The 12,240-nt window shown below is 39.3% G+C and overlaps 1 protein-coding gene across 2 annotated transcripts in view; it reads left to right on the top strand.

Annotated features, from left to right (window-relative positions):
- Positions 1–12,240, top strand: part of SUPT3H (SPT3 homolog, SAGA and STAGA complex component) — a 493,606-nt gene that overhangs the window by 379,299 nt on the left and 102,067 nt on the right. For both annotated transcript variants that reach the window (XM_062186207.1, XM_062186206.1), the window contains one exon: positions 11,185–11,260. In XM_062186207.1, the coding sequence (XP_062042191.1) occupies positions 11,185–11,260 (76 nt within the window). The remainder of the gene's footprint in view (positions 1–11,184; positions 11,261–12,240) is intronic.

Here is a 12,240-nt window from a genome sequence, read left to right as displayed (position 1 = left end):
TCAAATAAATAAATAAATAAAATTACTCACACACCAATTTTTACATACATCCCCTAACACATACACTTACCAAAGCCCTTCTATGTAAAAACACAGGCTTTGAGCAAGACAGACCTTATTTCACAGTGAAGCACACCTTGCTTACTTAGCAGTCTTGGACAAGTTACCTAGCATCTGAACCATCGCTTCTTCATTTTTAAAATATGCTCGCTGGTGCTGCGGCTCACTAGGCTAATCCTCCGCCTGTGGTGCCGTCACATCGGGTTCTAATCCCGGTCAGGGCACCAGATTCTGTCTCAGTTGTTCCTCTTCCAGTCCAGCTCTTTGCTGTGGCCCAGGAGTGCAGTGGAGGATGGCCCAAGTCCTTGGGCCCTGCACCCATATGGGAGACCAGAAGAAGCACCTGGCTCCTGGCTTCGGATCAGCGCAGTGCGCCGGCCGCAGTGCACCAGTCACAGCGGCCACTCGGGTGAACCAACGGAAAGGAAGACCTTTCTCTCTCTTTCTCTCTCTCACTGTCAAAAAAAAAAAATATGCTCAGCACCCTACATTACACAGGACTGCTCCCACATCAAAGAACTATTCAGCCTAAAATGTCATTATCGCCCTGGTTGAAAAACCCTGCCTTAGAACAATCAATGTTTATAAGTATATATGTGAATGGATATGCATATATATCTAAATATATAATGTATGTAAATATTTAAAATAACATATATGGAGAACCCATATATGGATTCATTCCACTTATATTTATGAAGTACCTACTATGTGTCAAGCTCTCTAGAAGTTTTTGGGATTTAACAGTGAGATATAGCAGACACAAAGGCCCTGGGGTGGCAGTGTGTTTGGCATCTCCAGCAAACGATAAGACAGGCCAGTGTGGTTGAAGTGGAGTAAATGAGAAGAGTGACAGGACACGAGCCGATGAAATAAGCCATAGAAGCCACTCTGAGGTCTGTGGCTTTTATTCCTCTGTCACGAGAAACCATGGAAAGGTTTTGAACATAACTAGTATTATCTGATTTTCAACTTTTGGAAGATCACTTTAGCTGTGGTGTGGTAAATAAACAGGCAGGAGGTGGTGGAAGGGGAGAAAGCGTGGAAGCAAGAAGACCTGTTAGGGAATCTTTGTAGTAATTCAGGAAAGGGATTTAATGATGGTGGCTTCGACCAGAGTAGTAGCAGTAAGGGTAGAAGGTAAGAAAAGTGGTTTCTTTTAGATTTATATTAAAGGTAGTGCTGAGGGATTCGCTTAGAGGGAATTAATTGATGAATCACTATATGACAATTTTATTTTCACCCATAAAAATATTGTTACTGAAAGACACTCAGGTATACCAGATGGTTCCAACAGATGGAGATTCCAAACAAACAGGGCTCCCTGGTCTTCTACAGAGTTCATATATCCATCCCTGAGGAAAATGCCGTGAGCTCTGCTGCATGACAGGCTCCCTCTGCTCAGGATTTGACTTGTAAGGTGCTAGACTTTCAACTGTGAGAGTAAAGCAGGGATCTATTGTGTGCACGCTTGGTTATTTATGAATTTGATCTTGGCTAAGCCCAGACAGAAAAATGTACATTCTGATTCAAAGTTAAAAGTATGAACTAGATGTTGTACAATAATGACTCTGTTTGAGGGCACTTCAGAAAGCTCATGGAGGGATGGGCATTGGCCTAGTCATTAAAATGCCTGTTAAGACATCCCACATCATAGTCTTGGGTTCAATTTTCATCTCTGACTCCTGACTTGAGCTTCCTGCTATTGTAGATCCTGGGAGGCAGAGGCAAGGGGTTGAGTAATTGGGTTCCTGCCACCCTGGTGGAAGACCTGGACTGAGTTTATGCAGCCTAGCTTGATCCTTGGCTCTTATGAGCATTTGGGGAGTAACCAGCAGATAAGAAGTCATTCTTTCTCTCTCTCCCTTTTTCCCTCCCACTCCTGCATCTGACTCTCAAAAAAAATTTTTTTAATTTTGAAATCCATCAAGTTTTTTCATAGTATACTTTTTCTGTGAACCTTTTGAAAACTCCTTGTAGGCATGGATTTCAAAAATTTTGCACCAAAGTAACCTTATCATTTACTTCAATTTTTTTTCTTTTTTTATGGTATTTTTAAAATTTATTTATTTGAAAGTCAAGAGTTACACAGAGAGAGGAGAAGCGGGGGGTGGGGGGTGCATCTTCCATCTGCTGGTTCACTCCCCAATTGCCTGCAATGGCCAGAGCTTCGCTGATCCAAAGCCAGGAGCCAGGAGATTCCTCTGGGTCTCCCATGTGGGTGCAGGGGCCCAAGGACTTGGGCCATCTTCCACTGCTTTCCCAGGCCATAGCAGAGAGCTGGATTGGAAGTGGAGCAGCCGGGTCTTGAACCAGCGCTCATATGGGATGCCGGCCCTGCAGGCCAGGGTGTTAACCCACTGCACCACAGCGCCGGCCCCACTCCCATTTTTTTTTTTTTCCACAAAGTTTTTGAAATCCTGTCATTACATATTTTCTATGCAGGTTCTGAAGTTTCACCTGATATGACCAAAATATTTAACTGTATCCCCATATGTTTGCTGTACTTTATATAAAGCCGTGTTCACTCATCTGGATATTGCCTAAGCCCTTGAGAATTTTTAAAATACCTAAAGACTTAGAAATATTAACCCAGTGTGTTCCCTTTTTGATATACAGCCAAATAAAAACCATGCACACACACACACAGAGGTTACAGCATCTTCATTCAGGAAAAAAGAGGAGTCAATCTAAGACTTTAAAGAACTGAACATAAATTTTTATATTATTTGCCAACTTTGTTATTCTAGCACATGTTTACAACTCTAAGAAAACACTAGTAAAAATTAGTAGTAACATTAAACATGTTGATTTACAACTAAACGTGGAGTTAGATTGTGTGGTACTGGTTTATTAACAAAATAATGCTTAGCACACATTTTTATCCCGTGGAAAGATATGTTTTATTATGTATAATTTTTCTCCACTGCTAGCTCAATAAATTCAGATGAAAAAGATTTAAACTGATATTAAAGCATTTTAAAATATATTACAACTATATTTTTATTATATAATCAATTCATGCCCATTTTTGATAGCTTGAAATATACAGAAAATTCAGAACTCCCATATTCATATCAGTTAGTATTTTTAGACTTTGTAGGGAATAGATAAAAAAAGAATGCAATATTTTGAAGCAACTCCAAGATGAACTAATGACACAAATAGCCTTTTGTGTGTTGCTCAGTCACTGATGCTTTGTACATACTGAGAATTATTCATTTATTTTCAGCATACAATTCCTTTTAAATTCCTAAATGTGCCATAATCTATAGCTGTTTCTTTTGGAAACTTGGTATGATTGGTGTAATAAATTCTTAATACCTTTGACACATAAACTTAGTATATTATGAAAGTTACTCTAGAGGAACAAACTAGTATCAATGAAAAACCTTTTTATTTCATCTTATTTTTAGGCTATGATACAGAAGAGGTTCTGCATGTCTATTCAATTCTATAATTCAGTGAAAATTCAAGGTGAAACATAAGTGAAACTTTGATTTCAATACCATCATTTGGAATTCTGAGTTTGTTCCCTAAATATTGTGATAACATTCTCCCTTGTGTGTACCTTTTTTTTTTCTTTTTTTGGCTTCTAACATATATTCAGGCCTCTGCTGTTTCTCTGTGATTTTCTGTCTCCAAGTTAATTGCTTTGATTATTTTTGTGTGTGGACATTTAATGACTTCCTGTAAGTCAAGTAAAATTAGCTCAAGAGGAAAGATCTCCTTCCTTGGAAGATCTTTCTTTTTCCTGATTGTAATTCACTGTTTAAAAAAAGTTAAAACATTACTGAAATGTGTGATTACCAATGTAAAAGTTCTCTATAATCTTGCCCTCAGAGATAAATATTAAAAAAAAAAAAGTATATGCTTCTAGACTTTCCCCCTGGAATTACAGGTGCACACCTGTGTGTAGGTGTGTGTGGCATTAGGGTACATACATTCATTCCCTTTGCAGTTTGATTATTTTGGTTAATCATACATTGTAATATCTGTAATCTTTAAGGAGAGACAAAAGTGGCACACCTAGAAAAGTGCAGGGGGAGTTAGAATACTACTATCCAGAAAAACGTATTTTCAGAAGGCAGGTATCAATGTAAGTTGGGGTCTGCAGGAAAAACTTGCTGGAAGAAGTGGTGCTTACACTGGGCCTAGAGGAAATGGAATGATTTAAATTACTGTGGAGGGTGGGGGAAGGGATGGGCAGCATAGTAATGAGAGAGGGACAAGGGTAACCCAGCTCAGCAAAGAGTATATGACATTTAATGGAGTATAATGTGTGTTGAGGGAGAATGGTGTGTTTGAAAGACAGGATGTGGGGCTTGAATTTGTTGCCATGATATACTGAGTTTAAGTTTATGAGCCAAAGAAAGACAGTGGTATGGGGATGAAGGAGGGCCTACTGTGGATAGGTCTTGCTGTGTGCCAAGGCCTTTCTTTATTTTTTATTTTAAGCAGTTGTTCCAAGGATAGGTTGACAGAGGAAAGGAACTAACCAGGAACCACTTGCAGTACTCCGGGCCCAAAATGATGAATTGTGCAGTAGAGTGGAAAAGAAGGGGAACTTGACCATGTGTTTGGAGGGAGGCTCGCTTGAGTTTTGGAAAAGGGAGTTGACTAAATTACAGACTGACCAGGCAAGGAGAGCAAGCACTCTGTGCAACTCCCCAGGTCAACTGAGGCTTTCTGAACCTCTCCTTCCCTGCCTGCAGTGAGCTGGGGAAGTGTCTCCAGCAGCCTGAGGAATTTACTCATTCGTGAATCTGTTTGCAAATGGACCACCACCTCATGCATACATAAACATATTCTTATGTTGTCACACTGCTGAATGCTGCTGCCAGCCACTCCATTGGAAGCTGTCAAAGTCAGCAAGCAATTCCTCTCTGACAGGAGGTAGTCCGATGATTATCATTGGCATTTTGCCTTTTCCATGCAGAAGGGACTTTGCATTTGAACTATGGGAGTAATCAAAATAAGATTGAAAAAACTTTTTTTTTTTTTCAGTTAGAAGTGAGAGCAGATATACTTTCATCTTGGTTTGAAAGTTATGTCTGTGATTCCGCATTGCTGTAGAAGGATAAGTATCATGTGTCCTGAGAAGCTGCCAGGAGATATGCCATCACATAGCTTCTATAACCTTTAAACACGCTCCAGTGAAAGCATGAGGGGAATTTAAATGGAACTGCGTGCTCAATGAGGAATCCAGCCTTACCTCTCCCAGTGCTACAGGCAGGGCCAGATAGTGAGTGTCCTTGCTGAACCTATTTTTCAAAGAAAAACACAAAAGCAACTTCATGTTCATTGCAGTCAGAGTTTTCTACTAAAAATTGAAATTAAAAAATATGTACTGAGACTCTGTTGTGTTGAGAAAAATGAACAAACACCTGATCCTAGGCACTGCAAATGCAGGAATATTTGCTTTCCTGCTTTCATTTAGGTAGGATCCAGAAAATGAATTCATCTGGCATGGTTGTCTGCCTTCTAAGTTTGTTCAACAACAACCAGAAAAAGCTGTTAACGTTTTGGCAGTGAGATGAGTGACTGGCAGCATAACTATCTTTTGCCTTTTTAAAAAGCTATTGCAGTTAAACTGAAAATATTGTCAGATGTCTGAAAATTCTAGGAATAATACTTTCAAAAGTAATTTTTCCATGTATACTCCTGTGTTGTAATACTTTGCCATATTGTAATAATACTAGTGAGGTTTAACTTCAGAAGCCTCTAAATATGTTGTCTGTTTTTATGAATGTTCAAAAATACTGCCATTGACACTTAAAGAAACCAGGGCCTGGGAAGGGTTGACAGATTACTCAGAAGATGAGCTGGACCTGCAGATCTGAGAGCATGGCTGATGCAAAGGTGACCTGACAGTTATGTGGCAGCCTCTGATCAAGAGAGAATTGTGTAATTCGAGAATGTCCAGTATGACTAAAGGCAGTGATAAACCAGCTGTGATTATTCAGTCATTTTTATTCCCAAGATCTACATTTTCAGCGTTCTAACTGTGGTTTCTTTCATTCCGTTTTCATAACCATATCGAATGGTCAGATGAATTTTCTAACTCCCTTTTCAAGTGCCTCTTTTAAAATTAGTTTATGTTGTAATACTTGTTTCAGAAGAAGCTAAAACCTAGAGGAAGTACCACATTCATTAACATTAATGTCATGCATATTAACAATTCAGAAATGTGTACATCTGAGAGTAGGTACTTAGGCCTTGGTTTTACTTCTAGCTTTGCCTCTTTGTAAGTATATACTTTTTGAAGTTTTTTTTTTTTAATTTTAAACTTCTCTAAATCACTGTCCTCAGTTGTAAAACTGAGCTGTTAAAACTTTATCTTAAGGGCCAGTCTTGTGGTATAGCAGGTTAAGCTGACATCTGCAACGCGAGCATCCCATATGGGTGCCAGTTCAAGTCCTGGCTACTCCACTTCTGATCCAGCTCCCTGCTAATGTGTCTGGGAAAGCAGCAGAAGATGGCCCAAGTACTTGGGCCTCTGCCACCCATGTGGGAAAACCGGATGAAACTCCTGGTTCCTATCTTGGGCCTGGTCATTGCAGCCATTTGGGGAGTGAACCAGCAGGTGGAGGATGTCTCTGTCTCTTCCTCTCTCTCTAACTCTGCCTTTCAAATAAATCAATAAATCTTAAAAAAAAAAAAAACCACTTTATCTTAAATATTATTGTGCTATTCTGTGTGAAGGGTAAGCATCACTATTCTGCTCATCTTGTTTTACTAGGCTTATGGTATTTTTCCCTTTATATCTCTTGCCAGAGAGATTTCTTGCAGTTCTAGGAATAGGAAAGGACTCCCAGTGGACACTTAACTATACACTCGAATCTGAGCAGATGATCTGAGTAGAGGCAGAAGGGAAGGTATAATGAAGGTACAACAGACAATAATGTAATTTTTGAGCATTGCAGTGATTATGAGCCTTTGACTTACAAACTGCCTACCCTCTCTGGAATTCATACAGTTTGAATACAAGTCTTGTAGTTCCCGTTCTTGGGTCAAACAATAAGGATTTAAATGCTTTTCTTTTGCCTCGAATCATCAGCTGTTGTTCCATTCATTTGGCTAGCTAGCAGATGCATACTGGGATTCAAATAAATCCAAGGAAAGCATTGGCTTAACACAGATTAACAAAACAAGGCACAGTTCTTATGTTTAAAAACCATGTGGTCCGTGAACTTTAGATATTCACTGTCTTTCTCAGTGTTTAAGATGATAGTGTAAGGACAGGAGGTAACATAATAATCAGATGGTTAGTGAATTGCAGCATCATATGGCCAGAATTTGTCCTGTTCTCTTAGTTATTTGAAAGAATTCATGGGGAACAGAAAGGAGTAAACAAAAATTTGATGATAAGCATTATCTGCCTCCTCTTTATCATCCTTAAATCCAGCTCTGCTTTTGTGAACTCTCAATCATCATAGGGTACTTGGGCTGTGTCATGTAATATTGCAGTATTAGCAAAAGTGCTGGCCAACTTTTTTCGTTATGGCACATATAGAAAATGGTAATATTTTTGTGACACACCAAGGTAAATAGATAAGCAGCTAACTTGTCGCCAGATACAAGCCTAGGGATCGGGCTGCCTCAGCCTCGCCTGCATGTAGGCGGTTGCGGGGACTCAGTAGCTCTGCAGACCTATTTGCAGCACACCTGTGCACTGTGAGCTGCATTGCAATCTGTAGGCGCTGCGCTCCGTCACCCCCAGGTGGTGCGTTCCTTGCTGCCTCAGCCGCTCGCTTATTTCCTCACAAGAACAATTTGGACATGTTAATTATAGTGGCTACATGATATGTTTTAAGGAGGCCATGTATGCAATCTGGAAAATCTCAAAGGAAAACATTGGAGTAAAAAATTACTATAGGCTTGAGACAGTTTTTATAATGCAAATAAACTGGCTCAGGTGTTGGGAGCTCTGGGCTTCTTTCTCAGTTTAATCACCTTTGGCAAATCACTTCGTTCTGAAGCTGAATTTCCTTATCTTTAAAATGAAGGAGCTTAACTAAGATAAACTTCAAGTTGCCCCTACCTCTCATATGCCAGGGTTTGTAGCTGCTTTGCACTGAGTGTTTCCTGATAGGCACTGTGTCTGTGGCTTCCCATACATGCTCTGTAGCCTGCTTCGCGGGGCTCCTCTGCTCAAAGGTTTCTGCTTCGATGCTAGAGGATTGAAAAGGGCCTAGGATGCTTAGTGAAGGAAAGCGAATAGGCACTGGGAAGTGTGTCTGGAAGGAATGAGGCTAACTGTAATAATTTCAAGTCCTTCAGATGTTTATGGTTTATGGAAAGGGATGTTGCAGGTCAGAATCTTCCAACTAGTTAAACACTTCACTTAAAGCTGGCAACCTGGTAACCCGAACCTCCTAGGGTAACTTTGATTTCTGGAAACACTTATTGTAGATACTTCACCTATCTAAGCATGCTGACAGAAGCCACACTTCGTCTAACTTGGTGGAAGAAAAGTTTGTGTTAAGAATCCCTTAGCAGAGCCAGTGCTGCGGCATAGAGGGTTAAACCCTGGTCTCTAAGAGCCAGTATCCCATATGGGTGCTGGTTGGAGTCCTGGCTGCTCCACTTCTGATGCAGCTCTCTGCTATGGCCTGGGAGAGCTGTAGAGTGCTTAGGCCCCTGCATGGGAGGCCGGGAGGAAGCTCCTGGCTCCTGGCTTCTGGCTCCTGGCTTCGGATCAAATAGGATCAGCTCCATTTGTTGTGGCCATTTGGGCAGTGAACCAGCAGATGGAAGACCTCTCTCTCTCTCTTTCTCTCACTCTCGTAACTCTGCCTTTCAAAGAAATAAATAAACCTTTAAGAAAAAAAGAATCCCTTAGGGGCTTTTTGTCACTTTCCATAGTTCATCTAATTTCTTTATGTCTAGCCATGTGTTGGGTAGATGAGGCTACCCGGCCAGAGAGTAGCAGAGGAGATAAGTAGGAACACATCGAGGACTGGTTGTATTATGGTAATAGTTGTTTGCCCTGTAGAATAAAATGGTAGCATTTGCTCATTGAACAGATGTTTATTGCTCATTATCATGTGCCAGATATTTTTCTAGCAGCTAGAAATTCAAACCTGAGAGGTCCCTGCTATAGTCAGATACAAACAAGCATATGCATTTGTGTGTGTGTGTGTGTGTGTGAATCAGTATACACAGGATGGTACTTTGGGATGTTCATGAACACTTCAGAATATCTTCATATGGAGGTACAAATGAATGATACCGTGTTAGCAGTCGAGAGCATTTTTAAATAAACACATTGATAACTTTTGTATGATGTTCAAAATACATAATAAATTCTCCCTTATTTTACATTAGCAAACATTTATGGAATCATATGTCAGATAAATTAAAAAGAGGGTAAAGCTAAATTGTGCAATTTTATATGTATGTATATGTATATACACACATGCACATACACACAGCTATAAACTACTTCCAAGTATATAAAATGCTATGCAATGTTTGTCAGGAAACATGATATTCCTTATACATGTACAAAAGGATACATATGTACACACATATAAAATATTTAAAATTTAATGGTATTATTACTTCATAGAATATCTACTTATATATTTACAAAAAGGATTCTTGAACTTAGAAGGTTCATAAGCAAGAGAAATCTCAGTTTCTGTCTTTATATATGTATTTGTGCAGGGGGTAGAAAAGAGTGGAAGAAGAGACAGAGGGAGGGAAAGAGAAAAGGGAGAAGAAAGATAAGGAAGGCAAAATAAGCAGAGATCTTAGAAAGAACCACAGTACTTAGTAAACTCTACCCTAACTCCCACTGCCCCAGCTACCTTTCTTGGTTGAGTACACAGTTCTATCTACTGCCATATCATTGGAACTGATCACTCACATCAACAAAAAGAAAAAAAAAAGAATAATTTCAATTTTAAAAATAAAAAAAGGGCTGGCACTGTGGCATATCAGGTAAAGCCACCACCCCCCATGATGCCAGTGTCCCATATGGGCAACAGTTGAAGTCCCAGCTGATCTACCTCCAGTCCAGCTCCCTGCTAATGCGGCTGGAAAAGCAGCAGCAGACCAACCAAGCGCTTGGGCCGTGTGCCCACATGGGAGACTCCTGATTGTCTTCAGTCTGGCCCAGCCTTTGTGGCCATCTAGAGAGTGAACCAGCAGAAGGAAGATCTCTCTGTCTCTCCCTCTCTCTGTAACTTTGCCTTTCAAGTAAATAAAATAAATCATAAAAAAAAAAAATACAGAAACATCCACAGACTTTAGAACAAGTGGTATTATGTGCTATAACAACTGTGATAAAGATAACTTGCTAAAAATCATTCCAAAGCAGAAAAGTTAAAATCTCTGGGAATTTTTTTTTTTAATGTCCAGAAACTCATTCCAAGAAGTACCAGCCTGTCTCATTTCAAAAAGCTTCCCTTACCAGACAAGCGGAAGAGGTCATATACTTTCCCACCAAAGTATGGGTGAATTATAATTATCCTACCTCTTGTGGGACAGTGAAGCAGCAAACATCTGCTCTGCTGAATCCAGAAACCCGCGGACGAAGCTCTACCAAACTGTGACTCATACCTGGCCTCAGATGAAAGGATCTGTGTTGTGTTTACCTTTTTCTTTTATTTTCTTTGCAATTTGAAATACGGATTTGTTAACTCTGGCTCTGTGTTCCAAAGGGCAATCTATGGATTTCATCCGCTGACTCCTGTTTTAGCATTGGAAAATCGTGGCATTTAGGCAGATAGACAATAATAGTTAATAACAGTTTTTCTGTTTGGTTAATTATCCTTTCATAATTCTATTTTTAAAAGGATGATACAAATGAGACCATTTAGGAGTGCAGTGTCTAAGAAGTGAGGTCTTTTAGTTTCAGTAACAGAGGAACAGAAAATCATATTTTAAACTTTCTTCTTGAGAAAGACAAGCTCCAGAGCTACTGTTACAACAGTCTTATGTGTTACAGAATATATGGCAGTGCTAAATGGTTCTCCCACGGCAAGGGAAGGAAAACAGTATTTCAGTTCTGAGTTTTGGTTATGAAAACATATTTAAGAACCTACTTACTTAAACGTATTTTACTTTAAGATTGTACTTTAAAACTTGTGTGTCTTTGTGTTTTTTGTCTATTAGAGAGCAGAAAGACAAACTCGAATTATGGATTCAGCTCAATATGCAGAATTCTGTGAAAGTCGACATTTAAGTTTCTGTAAGTAAACACTTAATTTCGCTTAATTATATGTATAAGACATTGTATGCACAGATGTTATGAAGTATGACACAATCCCTGTTTCTTAGAAATTGGTGGATTTAATATATGCATAGTTACAACTGTTACAGAAACAACTCCTTCATTGTGGAGGAGCCCATAAAAGATTTACACACTCAAATGTTTTGCTATTAATAGTATTAAGTGGTTTTAAAGGCTGCTAGTAATACACAGAAAGCCATGTTAATTATTCATATCACTTTTAGTCATAATTTTTCTTACTATTCTCTTTTTAGTTTCTTTTCCAGTTTCTTAGGCATATTTGCTCTGGTATTGCTGATTGTATCTGGCCCATAATGGACCCTGGTAGTACAGTCATGTCATTTAAAAGCCCCAATACTAATTATACATAGCAAACCTTCCCTTTATGCCTCCTCACATTACCACAGAGACATATCAATAGTCTCTTCTATTTTGACTTCCACCCCCTGCAGTGACAGGCATTGAACAGTGGCCAAATTCATTAATCCATGCTGTCATAACACTAATGAGCTGGTGCTCAAACTAGTGCTCGCCCATCACTGCACACCCTTAATAAAGGACATGAACAGTCGTGGTAGCAGCCTGGATTGTGTAGCCAAACATCCTGAGAGCAGTGGCTCAGTGATGATTAATGCTCTCGGGGTAAAGGTCAAAGAGAAAGTGTGATGAGAAGTCCAGTTAAAAATATGACCAAGTAGCACATGACCCTGGTCTGAGGGATTATAGAAACAATGATGTCTTTAAATGAAAAGCTATTATGTGGTCACAATAACAACGCACTTGATTTGGAAAAAGAAAATGAGAGCTTCATTTATAGATCATAAAGTGCAAATAAATGACACATTGCAAATAGTGCCCCATGTAAATGTCAGTAAAATATAGGAAAACATGTTTGGGAAGATTTTTTTTTTTTCTAACTAAATATACTTTCAAATCTG

Source organism: Lepus europaeus, chromosome 3, assembly GCF_033115175.1.
Source record: "Lepus europaeus isolate LE1 chromosome 3, mLepTim1.pri, whole genome shotgun sequence".
In the NCBI taxonomy this organism is placed as follows: Eukaryota; Metazoa; Chordata; class Mammalia; order Lagomorpha; family Leporidae; genus Lepus; species Lepus europaeus.
Note: the sequence above shows the minus strand (reverse complement) of the source record. Positions and strands in the feature narration are given on the sequence as shown.